Source organism: Anser anser, assembly GCF_964211835.1.
Source record: "Anser anser genome assembly, chromosome: 2".
In the NCBI taxonomy this organism is placed as follows: domain Eukaryota; kingdom Metazoa; phylum Chordata; class Aves; order Anseriformes; family Anatidae; genus Anser; species Anser anser.
In genome coordinates, this window is record NC_139721.1 from 36,268,882 (window position 1) to 36,292,248 (window position 23,367).

General features: G+C 39.5%; 2 protein-coding genes across 7 annotated transcripts in view; one reads left to right on the top strand and one right to left on the bottom strand.

Moving 5' to 3' along the window:
• The window catches only part of ARFGEF1 (ARF guanine nucleotide exchange factor 1), a 92,289-nt gene extending 78,642 nt beyond the window's left edge, over positions 1-13,647 (top strand). For both annotated transcript variants that reach the window (XM_083824153.1, XM_083824154.1), the window contains exons 30-39: positions 417-546; positions 1,506-1,641; positions 1,729-1,867; positions 6,509-6,578; positions 7,981-8,110; positions 9,042-9,181; positions 9,544-9,712; positions 10,306-10,444; positions 11,369-11,486; positions 12,214-13,647. In XM_083824153.1, coding sequence (XP_083680279.1) covers positions 417-546; positions 1,506-1,641; positions 1,729-1,867; positions 6,509-6,578; positions 7,981-8,110; positions 9,042-9,181; positions 9,544-9,712; positions 10,306-10,444; positions 11,369-11,486; positions 12,214-12,378 — 1,336 coding nt within the window. In that variant the 3' untranslated portion in view covers positions 12,379-13,647. The remainder of the gene's footprint in view (positions 1-416; positions 547-1,505; positions 1,642-1,728; positions 1,868-6,508; positions 6,579-7,980; positions 8,111-9,041; positions 9,182-9,543; positions 9,713-10,305; positions 10,445-11,368; positions 11,487-12,213) is intronic.
• Positions 13,648-15,737: 2,090 nt separating this feature from the next.
• The window catches only part of CSPP1 (centrosome and spindle pole associated protein 1), a 60,509-nt gene continuing 52,879 nt past the window's right edge, over positions 15,738-23,367 (bottom strand). For all 5 annotated transcript variants that reach the window (XM_083824159.1, XM_083824155.1, XM_083824158.1 and 2 more), the window contains 4 exons: positions 22,865-22,928; positions 19,339-19,448; positions 18,467-18,617; positions 15,738-16,602 (listed from right to left, as the gene is read on the bottom strand). In XM_083824159.1, coding sequence (XP_083680285.1) covers positions 16,376-16,602; positions 18,467-18,617; positions 19,339-19,448; positions 22,865-22,928 — 552 coding nt within the window. In that variant the 3' untranslated portion in view covers positions 15,738-16,375. The remainder of the gene's footprint in view (positions 16,603-18,466; positions 18,618-19,338; positions 19,449-22,864; positions 22,929-23,367) is intronic.

The following is a 23,367-nucleotide window of genomic DNA, read 5'->3' on the forward strand; positions in this document are numbered from 1 at the left end:
AGTTGTAGTTTGATTTCACCTAAAACCTGCTTATTTTCCTTGAATATGTTTGTAGGGTTATTTGCTTGTAATTTATGTTCTGTCTTAGTTCTGATGCTGAATATGTATTGCTTACCTAGAAATAACTGTTCCTTTGGTTTTGTGGTCCTTTGTAAAGATGTTGTATTCCTCTTTGAAATGACCACAGTTCTCAAAAGTATCTTCTTGTTGTTGCCTGTTAAAGTATGTTTTAAACAAACTGGTTTTATAGTTAGTTTTAGTGTGCTAGTGTGACGGAAGCACACATTTACCAGATCAGAATGTAACATTTTCCACAATATCTTGAGTTTGCTTTTGCTGTTGCAGCTTTTGACATATTTGGTCTAGCGCGTGTCTTTTTATAACTCTTAATATATGTTGTTCTCTGTTCATTTTAGGGGCTTAACAGTAATGTTTGAGATAATGAAGACATACGGCCATACTTACGAAAAGCACTGGTGGCAAGATTTATTTCGTATTGTCTTTAGGATATTTGACAACATGAAACTGCCAGAACAGCAGACTGAGGTGAGAAAAAAATTGGAGGAGAGAATTTACATGAGATGCATAGTTATGGTAGAAAGCCTGTTGGTTAAATAGCTTATCAGCTAATGAAGGGCAGCCCTCAAAACTTGAATGGCTGACCTGTGATTCTAGTTGCCTTTCATTAGCATTCTGTCAGATGTATTGTCATCTCATTTTTTAAGCCATGTGTCAAAGGAGTAGTAGTTCACAGGACAAGAAGAATAGCATAAAATGCAACACACGTAGGGTCTGTAAGAAGTGCAACATGTACTTCTGATGTCTTGAATCTGATACACCCATCAGTTTATGGCAACAAGCTCAATGGATGAGGCTTATAGTCAGGAGTGAAGTCACAATTAGAAGTGAATTCTGCTAGAACAAAATTTCTTGATGACTAGAAAAAAAAACATAGTCTTACATTCAGTGCACCTTTTGACCCTGCAAACAGGTACTGTCCTGACAAGAAAGTGAAACAGAAATAGCTGAACTATGTGTAAATTATTAGTATTAGAAATTTGATCACAATTGTCAACTGTTTGGAAGACTGTATCTGACTACTTATAGAAGCACAAGTCTCACTTTCTAAATTTTTATTCTCTGAAAAATATATAGAATATACACAAAAAGCTTAGCTTGGTGTTGAACTATTGAGCTAGGGTAGATACTAAATTTGATTTCAATCTCAGTGTCTTATACGAGGGTAAGTATTTGTCAGTCTTGCAGCCTGGTCTCTAAGAATAGTTGTTTGTCTGTTTCCACATTTTTTTTTTAAAACCAGCTAGTTAGCAAAGTTAAATAAGAGAACTCTTAAGTTTTGGGGGGATTGAGGTAGAAAGGAATGACATATCACTATAAAGCAATTAAAATTGTGTAAATATGCGTATCTGTATACCTGCAGGGAGGTGTATCCTGAAGGTTGCACCTTAAATGAAGTTACTACTTATTTTTCCCTTCCTTTCTAGAAAGCTGAATGGATGACGACTACTTGCAACCATGCACTTTATGCAATATGTGATGTATTCACGCAGTATTTAGAAGTGCTTAGTGATGTTCTTTTGGATGATATATTCTCACAGCTGTACTGGTGTGTGCAGCAAGGTAGGACTGTACCAAATTATGTTAAACAATGCTGACATTTTATTACGTTGAATGCAAATAAACAAGTGAACTATTTTTCTTTTCCAGACAATGAACAACTAGCACGGTCTGGTACAAACTGTTTGGAGAATGTTGTCATCCTAAATGGTGAAAAGTTTACCCTAGAAATCTGGGATAAAACTTGCACTTGCATGCTGGATATTTTCAAAACTACAATCCCTCATGCGTAAGAGGACTGTTAATACTTACACTTTGTAAAATAGTTTAGCTAGATGACTGTTACTGATTTCAAACTGATATCTAATAGGTGAGGTGCACAAAAAGCTGTTATGAATAGAAGCAGTCTTTCTCAGAACATAATCGTAAAATATGTGCTAGATACAGTGCTAGCTGCTAGATATATTTTTTCCTGTTGTAAATGATAAACTGTTAAAAACTCAAAATACCTTATGGGACCTGTGGTATCTAGCTTTATTCAATTTTATAATGGTAGCTGTTTTGAGAAGTACTACCTGCTTTTTTGGTCATTGTCTTTTTAATAGAAGAATGCCAGTTATAGGCAGAATTTGTAATTACATGTCTAGTTTTTTTTCACGGTCACCGCTGAGATGAAACACTACTTATTTTCACATCTGATGTCTTAATGTTAAACCACTACATTAGTACTTGTTCTTTGCCTGTGAGCTAGTTCAAAGTATTTACTTCCAGGTATCACCTAGTTCAGGCCTGAAGAAACTGGAATCAAAAGGGAATCTTCTCCATGCCAGGCATTCCTTAATTTTGATGTTATGTATCAGATAGCACTGTAAGAGAGCTTCATTCATATTTAAAACATAATTTAATCCCTGTGTTACCTCACCTGCTTTCCTACATGAGTAGGTGTGAATTAATTGCATCCAGAAAGTAATACCAAATTGCTAGCTCGCTTATGTTAGGGCTTTTTTGTGTGTGTGTGTATGTGCATTTTGGTAACTGCCAAAGGTAAAATTGGAAACCAAATCTCTGGATGTAGAAGTTCGATTAAATTACCCCTAGCTTACTATAACCTGTACTTGAAAAGCAGAATGTTTTCTAGCAGAACACCAGCTTTTCCCCCCCCCCCCCCCACATAAGATCAAAACTTACACTACTGAGTATTCTTATAGTTGAATACTAGGAACCCTTTTAGAACAGCATTTGGGATATCTTAATCTTTAGACACATTTAAAATGTTCTTGTTCCCTTTAGCTATGTGATGCGCTTTGGAAAATGTGCATTATTCCCTTTGATATTTATGGCATTTCTGCTTTTCAGGCGAGTTATTTTTCCTAGGAGGGTATCTGACTCCTTTGATAGGTTTCCGTTCTTTATTTTCCATATCTTTTTAAATCTTTCTAGGCCTTCTTTAGGAACTTTATTATATTATTTCTCCTTATATTTCTGGGAGATTTAACTTTTGCAGGGTAAAGTAAATCATACTTGGATTTTATCTGCATAGTTTTCCCCTGAGCATATGTAACCAGTCTCATTTCCCATGGTGAAGGTATGCTTGCTCTTTTCCAAACACTTGTTGGGTGACAGAAAACTACTCAAAACAATCTTGTGCCTTTACCATGTTTTATTAAAGCTGAAGCTTTCATATGGGCAAGAAAAAATACGATAACAATAAGCAAGTATTTTATTCATATTCTTAATGGAGACTTTTGTACTATTTTCTTCCTTTTCTTTCCTGAGCCCTAGGAGGATACTTTTTCCTCCCTCTGTACAGCTCCTTCTCTTTTCTCTTTCTTTTTATGGGATTTGGTTCTTTTCCTGTTAATCCTGGTTCGGCTTGCATTTCAAATTTGTATTTCTTAGTCCCTGTATAAGCCATCTTTTTTGCAGTGGAGCTTTTCCTGCCCTCCCTTCCTTAATTTTTCGTTTTAATAACAAAGTTTTAGCACCCAGCTTGTTGCAGAGGTTGTCCCAGTACTTAGGGAAAAAGGCAGATACTCCTCTTACCTATTGTGTCTGGAAGTGACACAATAGTTACGTCAAAATAAAGGCAGAGATAAGTTGCACAGAGGTATATATGATGGCTTTATGAGTGAGTGCTTTAGTGATAATAGTCTTGCAATAATAAGATGCTATGAATCCTTGGAGTATTAAGTATCTTCTGGGACAGTTTTTCATTAGTCTCATCAGGTATGATTGCATTTATTCTGCTAGCATTCGTATAAAGTATCTTCCACATATTTGTGTAACATACTTCTCTGATTTAAGAGTTGTTGTATTGGCTGTAGGAGTTCTTAGTTGCAGTACTAGATTCTGCTGGTTTTTGGCAAGTTATGTTTTTGCAAAGAGAAAGATGATACTGTGATAATACTATTTCCTTGTTTGAAAATGTGTTGAAGTATTTACTCAGCTACCACATTCAGCAAGGATTACTTAAGAGAAAAGCCCAGTAGTACTCCTGCCAAGCTTCCACAAAATCACTGAGGTTTTAATAGCTGAAGATGCTATCAGAGAATCACAGAATAGTTGAGGTTGGAAGGGACCTCTGGAGGTCATCTGGTCCAACCCACTGATCAAGGTGGGCCAGCCACCCAGAGCAGGCTGCCCAGGACCATGTCCAGGCAGCTTTGAAGATCTCCAGGGAGGAGACTCCACAAGCTTTCTGGGCAACCTGTGCCACTGCTTAGTAACCCACATAGTAAAGAAGTGCTTCCTGGTGTTCAGAAGGAACCTCCTGTGTTCCTCTTTGTGTCTGTCACGTCTTGTCCTATCAGGGGCCACCACTGAACAGAGCCTGGCTCCATCCTCATCAGACCCTCCCTCAGGTATATGTATACATTGAGGAGATCCCCCCTGAGTCTGCCCTTCTCCAGGCCGAGCAGTCCCAGGTGCCAGCCTCTCCTCCCAGGAGAGGTGCCCCAGTCCCTTCATCATCTTTGAGGCCCTTTGCTGGCCTCTCTCCAGTAGCTCCACGTCTCTCCTGTACTGGGGAGCCCAGACCCGGACACAGTACGCCAGGTGTGGCCTCCCCAGTGCTGAGCAGAGGGGAAGAACCATCTCCCCCGACCTGCTGACAGGACTTTGCCTGACGCAGCCCAGGGTACCTGTGTGGCACGGACCTGCCACCAGCTTGTGTTCAGCTTGGTGCCACCAGGACCCCAGGGCATTCTCTTTCCAGCCGGGTGGCTGGGGCCATTCCTCCCTGTGTGCAGGACTTTGCACTTCTCCTTGTGTCGCTTCATGAGGCTCTTGTCGGCCCATTTCTCCCGCCTGGTGGGGTTCCTCTGGATGGCAGCACGTCCCCCTGGCATATATCCACCGCTCCCCCATGGTTTGTGTCACCTGCAGCCTTGCTGAGGGCACGCTCTGCCCCCTCATCCAGAGCACTAATGAGGGTGTTGAACAGGAGCGGACCTGGTCCATCCCCCTGGGGTACGCTGCTGGTGTCTGGCCTGCAAGCAGGCTTTGTGCTGCTGATGGCCACCCGGTGGGCCTTGCTATTCAGCCAGGTTTCAGTGCGCCTCACTGTCTGCTCATCCAGCCCAAACTTCAACGGCTGATTTTAACAGTTTCTTGTTTTATTTTAGTTCTGTTTATAACTTCTTTTTTTAATGAAATATTTTGAAGCTTCATGAGAGAAAGTCTTGGTTTGCTGGCACTAAGAAAGCCAGAGTAAATGCCCTCTTGCTCTAGGAAAGTGGTTCCCTGCAGAAATTGTGATGATCTGACTCAATATTCCAATACATGCCTTGGGCAGATGGAAGTTTAAATCAAGTGTAATTTATTTGGGGCTATAAAGTCTTAACCGCTGATCCAGAATAATCTGCAAGTTGTGTCCTGGTAGCTTTCAAGAATCAGCTCAGTTTTTTGCTCTACATTTGCTCTACTCTATTTGTGGACTTACTACATGCCTCTAGATTATTTTTATCTTTTAATTCTCTCACGTTTGTCTTATTTTAGTTCTGTGGAGATCAGTGATGGGTTAAGTTAGGATCTTTTACATAGTGGGAAAGATCTCATGAAATGCAGGCACAAATGTCCATCGGGCATTGCTTCACACAGATCGAGGCCTTATTTCATAAACGCCTGCTAAATAGTGTGAGATCTTAACAATGACAAATAACTTTACTTTTTAGCAATAAATATATTGTAACAAGCAAGGATGTGACCACGTAGGTTATTTAATCCGATTTTGTTCAATTCTTGGCAGACACAGACAGCCTCAATAAATCACAATTAATGTAGGAATTTTTAGTGCTTAAGGCAATGAGCCTCAAGACAGCAGTGGGCTATAGGAAAAGAGCAGGAAATATCAGAAATACTGTCAGTGTCCTGGTCCCTTCAAATGAACTTTAAGTGGACTTGTTGAATTTTAAATGGAAATGTTTACTTTTAAGTGGAAATAGAAACACAGTGCAGGATTATATCCCAAATAAAGAATGGCAGTATGTCTCCACAACATGCTGATTTTGCCTGGGGTAGTTTTATTCTTTATTCCAGAGTAAGCTTATGGCCGTATGAGAGAACAAGGCATGCTAATGACACTAGAGTTGATGGTATTCTGCCTAGAGCCAAATCTCTAATATTTTGATGAAAAATTAATCCACCTCCACAAAATTCAGCTGTCTATCAGAGGCAACTGGCAGAAATGTTGACTTCCAAAACCACAATACTTAAATTTTTCAGTACCTATGAGAGAATAAAAAATACATATTTTACTACTAAAAAATAATTTATATTTTTTTTAATTTATAGAAGTATCTACCTCTTAACTTTGGCTTGCTTTCTTTAAAAACAAACAAACCACCATGTTAAGTAGCCTGTTAGAGTATCAGTGCTGATTATTATTTTACACTTGCTAGTTCTTATTTATTACTGTTTTTGTGTTTTCAAGGCTTCTGACTTGGAAACCAGTCAGTGGGGATTTTGGCCCTGTATCTCCTTCTGATGCAAAAGAAAAACTGGTAAGCTGCTTAATAAATACTTTAAAAGCTTGCAACAGTTCAGTACCAATGTGTTGTGATGTAGAGTAAGTGGAAAGCATACTTAGTTTAAACCCACGTTTTAGTTTTGATTTAGTTGGAAATGTTTTTCCAGGTAAATCTCTGCTTAATGATTAAAATTGGCGAGGAATTGAGAAGGAGACGGCTGTGTTGATTTGCAGCGGCCAAAGTAGACTTCTAAGAGTTGGCTGTAGGTCATTACCTGCATATGTTTTAGGTCACGTCCTGTGTCTGGCAGGTCTTCATCACAGGTAATACTGCAGTACCATTAGGTTTGGGTTGTTCTCTGGTTTAGGGGCTGTTTTCTGATTTGTTTTGTTAAACATTCTCTTTGATATATTATCACGATGAGAAAATGCTGCCAGAATTAGACTGACTTTTTTCCCCGGAATTTTCTCTGATATTAAGAACTCAAACATCAGTGTTTAAAACAGAAAATACATAGAACCATCAGATTTCTTAGCATTCATTGAATAAACTGATAGAAAGTTTAGATTTGCCTGCAAGTGATTGCCCTGTATCTGCATCACCTACTAATGATGAGAAATAGTGTAGCTTTTGGATATTCTCACAGATAGTTGCCTAAAGTTCTGTTTAGATTAATAAAACATTTGGTAAGAAATTGTTTGGGGATAGGGTCCTGAGACAATTCTACTAGGAGAGACTGACTCTCTCCATTTACGTTTTTGAAGTTTTAATAAAATTTAATTGCAGCAGGGATGTAAATGTTTGTGATGACTAATACGCATTGTACAGTGTGACTTGCTATATCTTCATTTGCTCATTTGTAGTGGTTTGATGTATAAAACATTTGATCTAAATGTTGGCTAAGTTTCTGATCCATTTATATCAAATATAATAACGTGCAAACATGACAAACATTAAATTTCTTAATCTTGAATAAATTGAAAGATCTTTTCTCTTTGAAATAGTTTAGTGTTATTGTTTTCAAAGCATCTTTTGTCGTCAGTGTAAAAAGACACTTTACATCTTTACTTCAAAAGTAACAGAACTTGTATAATAGTGTTAATGGAGATATATTTTGGATGCTTTCTTTTGGTAAGAGAGAATTTTTGCAGGCTTACAAAAATACTAAGTAGTACATACAAAATACTACTATTGTTGTTACTGTGTAATTAAGTATTTGTTGCTTATTGAATCTCCAGTTCTTTCTTAGTATGTCATTTTTTCATACGTTTTTCTTGAATGTTAATGGAGTATCACTGAAGTGAATGAATATGTTACTGCGGTATTGAAATAGTGAATACCTTAAGCTGTGAAGAGCACAACATTACTCATGATTAGCTCACAAGAGTTAATTTGTTTTCTCTCTGTAAGTTAATTTTTGGATGTTTTGTTTCAGGATACTATCTCACAGAAGTCCGTAGATATTCACGATTCTATTCAGCCAAGATCTTCTGATGGACGTCCACATCAGCCCAGTGCAGTGTCCACAGTAGGGGAAGAAATGAGTAAAGCCAGGCCAGCGGCAAGTGCGTGTTTCTTAGTGGTTTGGTATTTTGTATCTGTTGAGTTGTATTTACCAAAGTCTATATCTTTAGTTGTAGCCCCAACTGTAACTTAGGAAACAATATGTGGAGAAAATTATACCGATTACATTTTTGTCTCCATGTAGAATGATAGAATTCCTTTGGACTCTCATGGATCAACATTTATGACCTGTGCTTTAAAAATGTAGAGTTAAACTGCTAACTTTTGGCTTTTTACCCAAAACAAAATATTAAAAATAATGCTCTCCTTATAATTCTTTATCAATGAGTTGTGTTTTTTTTCTTAACAGCAAAGTACTTTCTGTAGGATGCAACAGAATCCATAGCTGAAAGGAAATGTATTTAGACTGATTTGATGATAGTATATCAAACCTTTAAGATCCTTATGCAGAATTATGTATTGGTGCTCTTGTCTAGTGGTAGCACTACTGCCACAAGTACATGCAAACATTTGTGATGCCAGTGCTATCATAAATTTCCTCTGCCTGTGAACAGTCTCACAACGTGTTCTTGCCATTGCAGATGCTAACTTAACAATAAGGTCACTGATTCTGATGATTTTTGAGTAATGCTGAATACTTGTCCAGTATATGGCAGGTGACTTTAAAGTTTGGAAATAATTTTTTTAAACCTGCCAGTTGATAACATGGTGATCAGCCCTGTTTTCAGAAAAGTAATTTAGATGTGTGGATTCTAGACTTTGGTTTTTGAACATGCTTGACGTTGAGCTATTTTAGGGGTAAATTTAAGAATAGCTTTAATAAAAGAGAAAGTACTGAAGTGTTTTAAGATAAGAAACGATTTTCATTTTTTTTTTTTTTAAGAATTTTAGGGGTAAATTTAAGAATAGCCTTAAAAGAAAAAGTACTGAAGTGTTTTAAGATAAGAAATTAATCTTTTTTTTTTTTTTAAGAATTTCCAGAACAGAAGTTATTTGCTGCTCTTTTGATCAAGTGTGTTGTACAACTGGAACTCATTCAGACTATCGACAACATTGTGTTCTTCCCAGCAACTAGCAAAAAAGAGGATGCAGAGAATCTAGCAGCAGCACAAGTAAGTAGAACTTACTGGTGTCTCTGTTCTTACTAGATTTTTCTCTAGTGATTAAGGTTTCATAAACTCTTGTAACATCTTCGAATTTACAGTTTTTAGAAGTGCTAGAGAACTTTCAGCAAACTGTTGAGATCTTTTACAACTTGTGTTATATTGGATTTGCTGTGCTGCTGCAGCACACTGTGCAGATTTAAACATTTACTGTTCACAGAGATTTCAGTAACTGGGCTGTGGATACAACTTAATACAGTTTTAAGTTTAAATACAGCTACAGATGAAAACAGGGTGGGATGAATTTATCAAAGAGCTTGATGAAGACATTTTTTAATTGTGACTTTAAATCTCTCTTTTGTTCTTAATAGAGAGATGCAGTAGACTTCGATGTCCATGTGGATACACAAGATCAAGGGATGTATCGTTTCCTAACATCACAGCAGCTTTTCAAACTTCTCGATTGTCTGCTGGAATCTCACAGATTTGCTAAAGCGTTTAATTCAAACAATGAACAAAGAACCGCTCTCTGGAAAGCAGGTGAGTCAGTCTCTTTGGAGAAATATTTTTGCAAGAACATTTCACGGTGCTTTGAATTCAACCCAAAAATAGGTCAGAAATTGCTTTGATGCTGAAATGTAATATTCAATATGAGGCTGTGAATTTATGACCTTAGAAATCCTTAAGGAGAGATCTCATCTGTACAGGTGCAAATACCTTTTTAATTTCCTATATTTTAAGGTTTCACTGCATTACTTTTCAGTGTATACAGCTGCTGAGCTGATCGCTCACTGTAGTTGTGAGTCCTGTGTTTGCAAGCTGCAGGTACAAAACCCTAAAACCGTTTCAGGAGGGTTGTTGTAGTTATAAGTATACACTTGAAATATGTGGCATTTTCCAAAACAGATCTAAAATGGAATCTCTGTAGCACTGTGGTTTAATCTGTTTCTTGCACCAAAGTTAGCTATATTAATATAGAAATATATAAAATATATAAATATGTAATAATAATATATAAAACATTAAGGTGGTTCTTCTAACTATATGCAGACACTCAGGAGAGGTAGGAAACTGTGAGGAAAAAGGTAAGATGAAAATAAGAAATCTAAATGGATTCTCTTGAATTTCTGTAGGTTTCAAAGGCAAATCAAAGCCTAATCTTCTGAAACAGGAGACGAGTAGTCTTGCCTGTGGGCTGCGCATCCTGTTTCGTATGTACATGGATGAAAGCCGTACCAGTGCATGGGAAGAAGTCCAGCAAAGACTACTAAAGTAAGGGCCACGTAGCTGAAATTGTTTATATCATCTCTGGTGTATAAAAGAATGTGTTTTTGTTGTTTTTTTTAACCCTTGTTTGCAGTAAACTTGCTAGAGCGAACACTATATGGTGATGGTCACAGCTAATATTAAGAGCTTCTACGTTGTGTGGAGGGGCGCCTGCAGCTACTAATGTTGTCTCTGCTTTTTGTTCTTTTTGCATCTTACACCTTTTGCATGAGAGAAAAAAGGTTTGATCACAGTCTTTTTTTGTATCGTGTGGGTACGTGAGGGATTGTTGTAAAAGATTGCTGTTCTTTAAAAAGGAAAAAAAATAGCACCTAAAAAGAAATATCACCTAAACGCTGCTGCCTGCTTTTTTTCCTTTCAGTAACCTCAGAAATTTCAGGGAACTGATGCTGTTTGTTCTCATCTGTAGAAATGAGCACTGGCCTTCAGGAGCCTATGGGCACACAGAAGCTTTTGGCTTGTTGGTTTTTCATGAGTTAGAATACTAAGGCTCACCTGAATATTTTTAGTTTACAAAGTCCTTCACGCAATTGTTGGAATAACAGAGGGCTTGAAACCATGGTGGTAACACAATGGAAGTATTTTAAGGTTTATAAACCAAGGAGCAAAACTGAAAACTACCAAATTACATCAGCATGAGCTTAATTTTTAAAGTCTACATATCATTTTGTCACATGCATTTAAATACTCCTCATTAAGTATATCTGCAAACAGTGAGGTCCTAAGACTTTGGTTTTCAGTTGAGCAAAATCACTGCGTTTTATTAATAGTCAGGCTTACAGTACTTTTCGTAAAATGATGCTGTTGCACACCAGTGCTTTACCCTGGTGTAGTTACAAAGCCAAAGCTCCCTCTGGAGTAGAACTGGAAATAAAATGTTACTTAGTAGTTTTTGTCTTTTCTCTCCAGTGTCTGCAGTGAGGCTCTGAGTTACTTTCTCACTCTTACATCAGAAAGCCATCGGGAAGCCTGGACTAATCTGCTACTCTTATTTTTGACTAAAGTCCTGAAGATAAGTGATGAAAGGGTAAGTAACGTGGGCGTTCAGGTGATAAGGAGCTCGAGACCGGTTCATCACACACAGTCACATACTTGCACAGTTCCTGCTGCTCTATCGGCAGTGTTTGTTGTGGGAATCTACATCTGCATTGCAACAGCACTTGATGGTTACCAACGATTGCAGTGCAGAACTGGGATGCAGTGAGTGGTAAAATAAAACGTGTCTGAGAAAATTTTAAAGATGCTAAAATCCTTTAAATGTGTGTCCCAAGTTGCTTTTACCCCTTATGCTGGGGAGAAGGATTAGTGGCTGATACTTTGTTCAAAGTACTTGGAAATAACTCCTGGTTTTGCTTCCAGTGTTACATGTTGACCCCTTGACCTTCTCCAGAGCAATTATGGATTAAATAAATCTGTATTTAGATCTCCCTCAATTTCTAACAGAACTTTTCTGAAATATTAAGTGAGGGGGGCAACTACAGCAAAAAAACCTAACTGACAAGGAAAAAATTCTTCCTTTGCAGAACAAGGATTCATAGGGATCTGTGTGTAGCTAGTGCACATCTGTCAAAATTCTTCACAGCCGTCTTGGCTTTATTCTAGCACTGCCAGCTTCAGTTATAACCATGTTTCTGCTTGTCATTGTGGCTTTCTCACCTCGACTTGCGAAGGTGTTTAAAATTCTTCACTTTGAACAGGCCTTCTGAGGTGTATTGATGCATCAGAATAACTTCTTCTGTCTGTTCTCTCCTCAGTTCAAGGCTCATGCATCGTTCTATTATCCCCTGTTGTGTGAAATTATGCAGTTTGATCTTATTCCTGAACTTCGAGCTGTTCTGCGAAGGTTTTTTCTGCGGATTGGTGTGGTTTTTCAGATATCCCAACCCCCAGAACAAGAGTCTGCAATAAGCAAGCAGTAGCAGAGAGTGACTGGGTATTGCTCTGTTCAGAAGTTTGTACTCCTCAGCTAAATAAAAGGACCAGGTAGCTGAGCCGTTCTGTCTGGGTATCCATAACAATGGTTTCTTTGTCTGGCAGTGTGTATCCAGGGATTAATGGTACAGATGCTTACAACTGAAATTAAGGCTTGCAACACTCCAGTCCCTTTATTTCCTGATGGATTATCTCGATCGGTTTCTCTTACCTGGCTCATGCTGAGCGTAGAGCCGGTTTTTAGCACAGTCCTCTCATCAGCACGGGCTGCAATATCCTTTACTGTCCTGGACAGCAGTATAGCAACAGATGTTTATGGAGGGTGTGAAAGGAAAATGTACCCAAAGAACTATATATGTAAAGGTTTGAGCTTCTGCAAGAAGTACAACTCAGGAGAGCTGTATTTTGAAGGATAAAATGTTTATAGTGAAAAGAAAATGGAGATTATTGTTCATGGTAAAAGATATTTAGCAACTATGTCTGATATTCTTATTCTAAGATTTTTGCACACTCAGGCTGTCTGAGACATTGGTAATCATCCTTCTGTGAAAAATGTACAGAGATGCAGGTCTGTAATATAAACTCGTTAACACTATACAGTTCTTCCTGAATTGTTTTATTTCTGTATTATTGATTTGCTGAAAACCCATAACACTTTATTGTTTACCAAATGCACTAGAAGTTTGGGTTTCTTTTTTTGGGGTTGTGATTTTCTTTGTTTTTGTTTTTGTTTCATTGTAGCCCAGCAGTTAGTGTTGCTGACTTTTGTCAAGAACAGAGGTAGAAATATCACGACTGACATAACTACCTGTAATATACTTGTTTTAGGGCTTTTCAATATAATGAGCCATTGAAATGATGATCCTTCAAGGACTGGAACTTGAATCACTGCAAACAAGTCTAGGTTGTGTCTGCTGTCACATGTTTTTTGTTTGATGTAGATTTCACTCTTATGTACAGAATTTAATGTTGAATATATTCAAGTAACAAATCTGGCATGGTTTGGGGATGGTTAAATTTATTGGCAATGTATTCATACTGTGAATTGTGCTCTGATGGTTAAAAGACAAGATTGTCAAGCATTCTGTATTACAATGGATGTAGAAATTTTTTTCAGATGGACAAAATGTATATGGTACAGATATGTAAAGTTTTCTATGTAAAAAAAAAATTCTGTACAACTTTCTGTACAATATTTGGTTCTCATCTGGCATATTCTAATCAGGTTATAGGTCAATAAAGTTTTTGAACTCTTTCATCAGTGCAATCAAAACCAGTCTAACCCACAGCACTTGTTTTATAGCTTCCTGTGCTTTTCATGCTTCCAAGGAGCAAACCCCAGCCATGGGGGTGTTTTGTTTTGTAAGTAAAAGTGAAATCGGGTTGTTCTTCAGCGAGTTCTTCCATGAAGACTGAGAAGGTAGGTGAGGGAGCCTGACCTCAAAGTGGGATGAATGTCTCTCCCTGCTGGACTGAGAGAGGAGTGAAATGTAGTGTGTTGCAGCAGGCTCTGAAAGCAGGTGTCAGCAGCGCAATGGAATAGCTCTGGAGGAGCCAGTGAAGGGAATTAAAAGGCATGACCTGTGAGTAGTTCTTTTCTCATAATGTTAATCGGGGTGGAGCAAAAGCAAATTGAATTTCTTGATCCTGGAGAACTGAGGTGAGTTTAAGTCATTTTAATTGAACAGTCTGTCCTAGTGGGCTGTTTTTTTTTTAATTATTTTCTAATTTGCTGTGTAATGGTTGTTTTACACCACCTACTGGGCCAGACCTGAGGTCTTGCTCACCTGCTTGCCGGTGACCACTGATAATTCTTAGAGCAAGTATAGAGTGTCCCATCCCTAATTATGTCCTCCTCTCCCTCACGCCTGTACCAAGCTGTGGTCTCGGTACCATTATCCAGGTGTTCTTGTTACTGTTAGCCAGGGCGCTGTTACCAGCCCTTTGTGTATCGTAGCCATGTTATCTGCCTAGTTCCTGTTTAAATGTGTGTTCAAGATTCAGCATGCAGTGCCACTGAGTACAGTAGCTACTGGAGTTTGGTGTAGGTTTTCTGCACTTTTGTTTGGTGAGGTTTTTTTGGTTTAACCCATTATTGTTCTGTTGTGCACTCCCTCTTTTAGTAATGATTTATTTTTATTTTTTTTTACTTTATGGCCTTTTCATGCCCTACCTTATTTTATTGCTTGAGCAGAAGATTCCTAATAGCTGTTTAGTCTTCTCTTCACTGAAAACAGAACTCCTGTATTATTACTCTTTTGCCTACCTCTCTAGTTCTTGAAGTACCAAAACTGTATGGACTGCTCTGGCTCTCAGGTTCAACCTGCAGCTCTCTACAAGCTCACAGCCACAGTCATTATCAGCAAAGGGGGTTGGGTGTCAGGAATACTTGTTTTATTCATGTTGAACAGGAGGGAAGGAGGGGGGGGTTGTAGCAGCATTTATGTTGCAGATGAGACTTTCCTACCTTTTTCTTTCTCAAATCATGACAAGCAAGAGTAACTGAACTTCTGACACACAGAAAAAGGTGAAGGAAAGCTGGGGAGGAGCCTTTCTGAAGGACCAAGAGGTAACACAGTGACTGGTTCACCCCACCTGGCAGTGCACCCGAAGCGTTAGCAGGCATCAGAACTCAGGGAAGGCTGGCATGTGACATATTTGACCTATGAGACACATAAGGTGGGCTTCAGCATGAGGGGCTCTGATTATTGTAAAAAGTTTGCTTTTCGCTTAAAATTATTTTGGGATTCTTACCTTTCTGGGAAATTCAGAATCAAGCAGCCCGGAGGTACATAGTATATGCTCTGGACTAGGTCTCCCATTAGGCTAAGACGAGTGTGTTTCTAGCTACTGCTGTCATACCCAACTGATGGACATGACGAGCATTTTGGCTGATGAGTGACAGTAAGACTGACGAGGCACTTCTTGCTGGGAAGGAACATGCTAAACGCCCAAAGACGCTTGGCACCATGACCTTAAGCAAGCATCTCTTAGCTGCCTTCATCACAGGACGGCCGTGGCCTTTCAGCACGTGGACAGAGGCTTGAAGAAGGCATTTTTAATAAAAATTTCATTTTTACAAAGTGTTTTTTCTTTCTTCAGCTGGTCAGAACTTCAGCCTCTGGCCAGGAATTTCTAACCATGAGAGCAGGCACATCCTTACCTTTATTCTCAGTTTATGGAGTTCTTAGAACCCAGCTGCCTTGCTTATATCAGTGCTTTTATTTGGCAATGTTTCCATGTGGTTTTCCTGCTGCTTTGAAGATGGCCTTACCCTTCCAGTCTGTTCGTTAGTAACAGTAAGCTGAAGCAAGTGATAAATGAAAATTAAAGTTGTCTTTCACGGTTTTTAGTAACAAAATAATTTATTAACTCTTAAATCAGAAACATAAATTAAATATATGCAACACTATCTGCATTTCCAGCACAGAACGAGTTAGAAACATAAGATACAATGTTACTAGACTTTTTTTCCTCCATAAAACTGTTGCTGACCTTTTGAGCAGGGCTAGAACTCACCACTATGAAAAGCAAGTGCCCTCCTCCCAAGTTATTTACTCTTTTGGTAAAAGCTTAAACTATACCCCTGCTGTTGGGTTCCTCTTTCCAAACAGTTTTTGAGTTCAGCTATAAACAAAGCTAAAAAATAACTTTGATTTAATATCAAATTCACACACACACTGTTTTTTCTGGTAAATCATCTCTGAGGCTGAAACTAACTTGAATAAAAAGTGCAAAAACCACTGGACTATAACTCCAATTCCACTGTGATACGATGTGTAAAACATCCCTGCTCTGAGAGTCTCCATTACGCTGCAGCTTCTGTTTCTTCATTATTGCTACCATTTAAATTACGCACAGAGCTCCACACTATTTACGTAAAACAGAACTACCCCTACGAGAGACCGTAAAAGTGCAGTAGTGACGGGCCGGGTCAGGCCGTTCTCCGTGGAAAGGCACAGCTGGTTCCGACACGGGTTGTGTTCAGCCATGCGCCGTTGAGAGGCCTTGCCAGCTGAGCAGTAACGTGTTCTCGGGGGAAAGCTTTGCTGGGCTCGGCTGCTCAGCCATGAACCTCCTGAGCGTTTCCGACGTGCCAGGTCGCAGCCAGGGCTCTGTCGCAATGGAGTCATCAGAACCGGGCCGCTGGCCGTCTTTGGAGGGCGTGCGCTTCAACAGGTCGTCCGCTTCTCCTAAGGAAACGTTGTCACCTGAGGGAGGAAAGCAACGAGGGTACGTTGAAGGAGAACAAGCTTCACACAGCTAGTCACAACATTACTGTCACACTGAACGTGCTTAGTCATCCGGAATAAAGGCATGAGGAATAATGCCTTCAAGTTACGTTTGTTTCTACTTAACACGCATTTCTGATCTTCTGGGGACCTGGGCCCAGCACAGTCAGTGCATCCTGCAGGCCTTCCAGGTCTAATGCCAACCACTCCTACCCCTGTCAGAGTGACACAGGGCCGGTACAGGGAACCTGAGTGCACCTGGTAGACGACTTCTTGCTTTTGTAAAGCCTCCTATTGCAGAGAGGAGCCAAATCTGCCAGCGCATATATAAATATAAAGCCATTACATTACAGCCTTACGGCCACTCTTGTAGAGACAGCCTCTTTAAGCCCAAGAAAAAATACTTTAACACTGGTAAACAGCATAAATGCAAATAAATCTACACATCGCATTCCAGCACAGCTAATAATCTTAAGGCAATGCCATTCTAAAAGGCATACGTGGTAAGCTATCTGCCATCTACAGAAAAAAAAAAAAAAGGAAAAGACAAGACCCTTGCCCTTTGAACTTGGGTTCATTACCACTTTAGAGTGATGCTGTGAGCTGATGTAACACACACTGCAGATACTGCCAAGAAGCCGCTATTAAGCCTGAAATGAAGACCTAGCAACCCTGCCAGCATACTGCTGAAAACTCAAGGGAAAGAGGCTTCCACCTCCATGCGCTAAGGACTGAAATAGGCGTTGCTGTAGGGCGCGGAGTCGCTATGGCCTCACACAGCAAGGCAGCACACACTGGTGGCCAGTTCTAGAGGGGACACCGCTGTACGACACAGACCGCCCATCTGTGAAAATGGATGATGCCAGGGAGACTGTTACAGTTGTTGGTGTTTCCCAGCACAGTTATGCCATAACCACAGCACCTTTAAACTTGTCCCAGGTTTTGGGGAATGATGCTTGACCAGAAGCGGACAAGACGACAAAGGGTTAAGTTAGTCTGCAGTGGGAACCTAAGATAAAGTAATTACTTAAATTTTCCAGCAGCTGGAATTAAGAACAACTATGAAGAAGAGGTAATAGAGAATGAAGGCAGAGAAGCAAAAGAAGTTCACAGGGCAAAAATGTTTGGATGGACTAAAATTAGTGAGGCATTTGGGTAATACATTCGTTTAGAATACAAAAGCAATGAATATGAATGGTGGTTTGGGTTGTTTGTTTTTTTTTTAAGGACTGAAAAATCACAGCAAAATGGTTATAATAAACAAAAAAATGAACTGGTTGCAAGAGTATCCATAGCAACAGAATCAGAAAAAACTGCCAGCATCTACACTCTCATTAAGTTTAGAAAAAGGATACCGATACTGTAATTACCTAGACAGCATAGCAACTGCCCTACTGAGGAAAAAAAAAAAAAAAAAGAGATTTCAGTCTCATATGCAAGAATTCATTAGCACAAAATGCATCAGCTGGGTCAACATCAGTCAGAAGTCTGATTTCTTTCCAGTAGCATTTCAGCTCTGCAGGTGGATATGGAAATCCTCCTGGTAGCAGGGACACACTGCCACATGAGGTGCGGTATATGCAGGACAGGTACAAGTCCTGCCTGTACCACAGTCCTCTCCAGGCTGATCAGAAAGGAGTTACTCTTCTAAGTTTACTCTAAAATACTCTGTTGAAATTTTCTGGGCAACCTCTTGCAACAGTTAAAGCACTCTATAAATAATTCCTTTTTGAGCCAGTTGCTCTCTGTTAACTACAGGCAGTACGTTAATATTTGATCCTCTAACTAATGTAATTACTTAATATTAGTATTTACCACATCGGCTTTAATGCACAGAGCATACCTAAGTGAGCAGACTTCTGCTGGAGTTCAGTCAGTCTGCGCAATCGTTCCTCATTTTTGCCTTTCATCTGATCAACATCAAGGCTGAAGTTGGAGTGCAAAGAAAAGGTGTCAGGCTGCAGCAGTGGGGTCTGGTCTCGTGGAACATCTTCCTGCAGAAAACACAAACATGCACAAATCCTTCAGTAAAGCTGCTTTTGGCCGGGATAGGGTTAATTTTCTCCATATTATTAGCTGGCATGGTGCTGTGTTTTAAATTTAGGAGGAAAACAGCGTTGATAACACACCGATGCTTTAGTTGTTGCCAAGCAGTGTTTGCACTGAGTCGAGGATTCTTCTTCTCACGCTGCCCTGCCAGGGAGGAGGCTGGGGATGCCCCAGGAGCCAGGAGGGGCAGAGCCAGGACAGCTGGCCCAGTGACCAAAGGGATGTCCCACACCATCCGACAGAGTATGGGCATGATAAAGCTGGAGGCAGCTGGGGGCAGTTGGCAGGGGGCTGCCCGTTGCTCAGGGACCAGCATCGTTTGGCCAGCGGCAAGCAATCGCATTGGGCATCACTTGTTTTGTTTACTCTTTTCTTTTTCCTTTTTTCTTATTAAACTGTCCTTACAGCAACCCACGAGTTCTCACACTCTCACCTTTTACGATTCTCTCCTCCATCCCACCCGGGGGGGGAAGTCAATGGCTGTGTGGTGCTCAGCTACCTGCCAGGTTAAACCACAATAATGCACTTTTTTAAAGGGCAGCTAGCTATACATGTACACCCTCTGTACCCATATCATCCAGCCACTAAGGAACCACAGGAGCTGTCTGACAAGGTTAGATTTGTGCTCTACCTTCATATTTAAGTCCATCTGGTCATCATACTTACAGTGCGCTCCAGTGCTTTCTTCTTTAGTCGTCTCCTCTCCCTCGCAGAAGGTGGAGGCTGTGATGATAAATTAACTTCTCCTAAGGCTGGAAATGTTTCTCCATTAGCACCTGCAAAAAGACAGGTGAAATCATTTTCAAAGAGATCAAAATTCTACACGGTGTTCAAACCCGTTTATGCTTTGAAACAGGTCAGTATATTGTGCTTGGCCTAACCACAGGTATCAGAGGAACATATTTAACAAGGACTTCTTGCATGGCACCAGTGCTACCCAGAGGCACAAAAAAGACCAAGGTATCACAACAGCAGCAAGGGATGAACTTCAAGCAAAGGCAAGGAATAGCTTCCGTAGAGACCAGGCATTTCACAAATCCAGCGCCTCACTTCACCGTATCTTGTTTATACCTAGACCTTTCATGGAAACAATGAGTGCTCAAGTGAGTACAAGAGGGAACACGAGGCGAATTGACAGCAGAGAAAGATATAATCAGATGGCAAGAATGTTTGGGTGGAATGAAACCAGCAAAGTGTTTCAGTAATACATTTGCTTTACAAGTGTACTAAATTATGTATGTAAGTAAGTTGCATGGAATTTATGATAATGTAATCAGTTCCTTAATCACAACTTAGTCATATCCTGGCTTTTTCATGTAATAGAGTGTTAGAATCTGTTCATACAAAAAAAAAAATCCTAAATTTTTGATCACATCTCACATTACAGCGGTGGTGTGTGGGGGTTAAATCCATATTTATGATATAAACGAAGCCAAAGGTGATGTGCCTCTTTCACACTATCTTGTTGATTTCCCCTCCCTTTACTAATTCTGGAAACTAATTCAAATGCAAACTGCTCAAAACGGTATTTTTTTCTCCTGCACCAGTAGCTGCTGCTTGAGTGCTGGTTTGTGGCTCTGCTGCTGGCTGGGCGCAGTCAGCAGGATCCATGTTCTAGCTCAGTCCCTCTCGTACCGCAGTAAACACAGCCTCCCCAAAGAAGGAAGGATCCTGCATGACAATGACAATACAGAACCCACTGCCACCAATTACTCTGCGTGACAATGAAACGATGTTTTGGGAAGGCTCTTAGTCTAGTATGACACAGTAAGTTAACAAAAAAAAGCTGAATATGTATGTACATACAGATGCACACACACTAAAGAACAGTTCTGCAGTATTCGTTTTATTATTTTTTAATGGACGTTGTGACATTAAAAACCATGGAAATAATGTTTGTTTTCATTGGCTAGCAATTTCAAAATAAAATTTTTATGAAATATATTTCATTATTCACGAGTTTCAACAACCTTCAACTTAAATTTAGAAATTAACGTTTTATGGTTAAAAACCGCAATACTTATGTTTTGAAAAACAGATTTGATCTCTACTAATAACAAGGAAGTTCATAGACACAAAAACAGGTAATTTAAAAAAAAAGGTCATATTACCTTTTTTTTCTCCTAGAAATAAAGATTTTAGTCCCTTCTCCTCTTCTACCTCCCCCCAGTTTCACCGGAGGTAGAGCACAAAGCATAATTTTGAAGGGTATGTGGCTAACAATGCATTTATCAGAATCTGAGTTACACGATAACATGACAGTGCTATTAGAGTACCACAGTTGGTATGTGAATTTATCGCAACGGAAACAAACTACGAGCTACAGAAGTATTTATTTTTTTCCCCCTAGTGCTTTGTCAGTGTAAGATGCTACTAGGTCCTTTAAGCATCTTTCCTTCTGCTGTGCAGCCATGCTTTCAAATCACTGCATTAACACTAACGAATTGTAGGGTTTCAAGCGACAAAAAAAATGCAAAAAAAAAATGATAAACCTCTTTATTCCTGATTGAGATTTCTGACTGTAGGAAAGACAAATTCATTTGCAATGCTGTTATCTATTACCAAATTGAGTTAAATTTTAATCTCATGTTAAAAAAAAAAAAAAAAGTGTTATTGCTTTTCCTAGGAAATGAAAAGCATTATTAAAATCCACCACATGTAAAATTGCTTCACAAAGGGCCCCCAGACAACGTTAGCACCGCAATCCACAGAGCAGGTAGCCCACAGATAATGACAGTTTTTTATCTTCATTTCAGGGATGGAAGTCACCAGATTCATATTCAAATTTCCAGCAGCTATTCATAAAACCCAAATAGCACAAAGAGTAAAAAGTTTCTGTCAGTGTCCACAGAACATGGTTTTTAACACCAATAAAAGATTTATGGGAAAAAAAAAAGGTGTGACTAGTATCCTACATTAACTCCGTCACCTCACTAAGTTGCAGAAATCGACTGGAGAGGGAGGAGAAGGGGATAAGAATGAGGACTATAAAAATCCATGAACCTTTGTGAAAGCGGCTAATAAAGGAACAAGGAGCACCACGTTGCACAGGTGGCAGCTTCAAAGCGGATGAAAGGAGATACTTCACGCGAGACACAGTGAAAGATGTGGAAGTTCATCCACACCATAGTGCTGAGGTTAAACAGCCACAGGGATTCGGAAATGCTGATCCCAATTCACGGCAGACAACCTGCTGAAGACCCAGCTTACCGTGACTTACCAACTACAAACACATTTGACTCAGGAAGCCCCTGAGCTACGAGTCACTGGAAGCTGAAGTACTTTGCAATGCTGCTACATGCCTGACCTCTTCATATTCTTCCCCAGGCACCTCTTCTGGCTACTATTAGACACAGGATATTTCGCCAGATTCCAGACCCTCGTATCAAGGGACACTAAACACCTTTTCATCGTTCGGGCAGTAGATAACAATTAGTATTTCCCAGTCTGAAGAGTCTAATGCAGGCTAAAGAGAGTACCGAATGCACTGAAAAAGTCTGAAAGCCTGGGCCCTTCCTAATGCCGGGTTCCATTGTGCACTCCAGCACCTGCATGAAATACATTTCAAATGAAAAATCCTGCTCTTAAGGAAATCCAGAGATTGTAATCATCAGTATATAGAAACTTATCTGGTTTCATTAAAAAGCTTTTGCAGGAACCCACTGCATCTCCCCGACAGCAAAGAATAAAAAACCTTGTAAGATTATTTCCCATAGAAGACAGAAGAGAATTTCAAGGCACTGTAATACCTATTAATGGAAAAATAGCACTTAGAGACCTGAGCTGACTGGTTTTTTGTTTCATTTCTGATTTTTACTTAAAAAACAAAACCCAGAAAACCCCACAAAAAACATCCCACAAAATCAGAACAGATAAAGTTCCTCAACAAGGCTAACATCCCAATCAGAGCACTATAAAGGAAGATGCTTTCTCATGAAAAGATGTGAAGTAGTGCGAGGCTACTTAGCAGCACCATTAATTTTAGGCGTGATCTACACAAATTTATTGCAGTACAACCCCATAAAGATCTACATTTTTATGTGGAGTTGTAATTTTCTAACACTAAAAATCACAATTGCTGTACCCACTGCAACTTTTAAAGCAGCAATAACCATTGTAGAGAAACATCATTATATTAAATGGCGTGTTTGTACATGCATCATCCTACGGTTAGAGAGAGCTATAAACTCACCAATAAAAGCGCTGTCGGATTCCAACAGGGAATTTTTCAAGAACTCGTCAGAGTCATTTCTGAACTACAAAAGGGAAACAGAAAACATGCCAAATCAGACGTCACCGTATCATTTGGAGGCCTAATGATAAATAATAGAAATTTAACATTTGCTGAAGTTCTGCAAAATAAATAGCAGCTATGCAGTGCTCTGTAGGCTATAAAGGCTTTACCTTATAGCTATAAAACAATACATTTTAAAAATATAGTTAAGTTCTCTGTAAGCATTAGTTTTTTGACTTTCTGTAGCAACATCAGTTGCTGAAATCGTCTACACATGGCCGCTGTTGTGGTGATTTGTGTAACCCACGTGCCTACCAATAAATGCATCCTAGTCACTCTGCTTGTGTTTCAGAGAAGTCGATGCTAGGTGCAAACCTAAAGACAGCTTCTAAGGTTTGTACAAACTTCTGATAAAACGCAGAAAGATTCCTTATGTTTCACTAATCCCACCACGTACAATC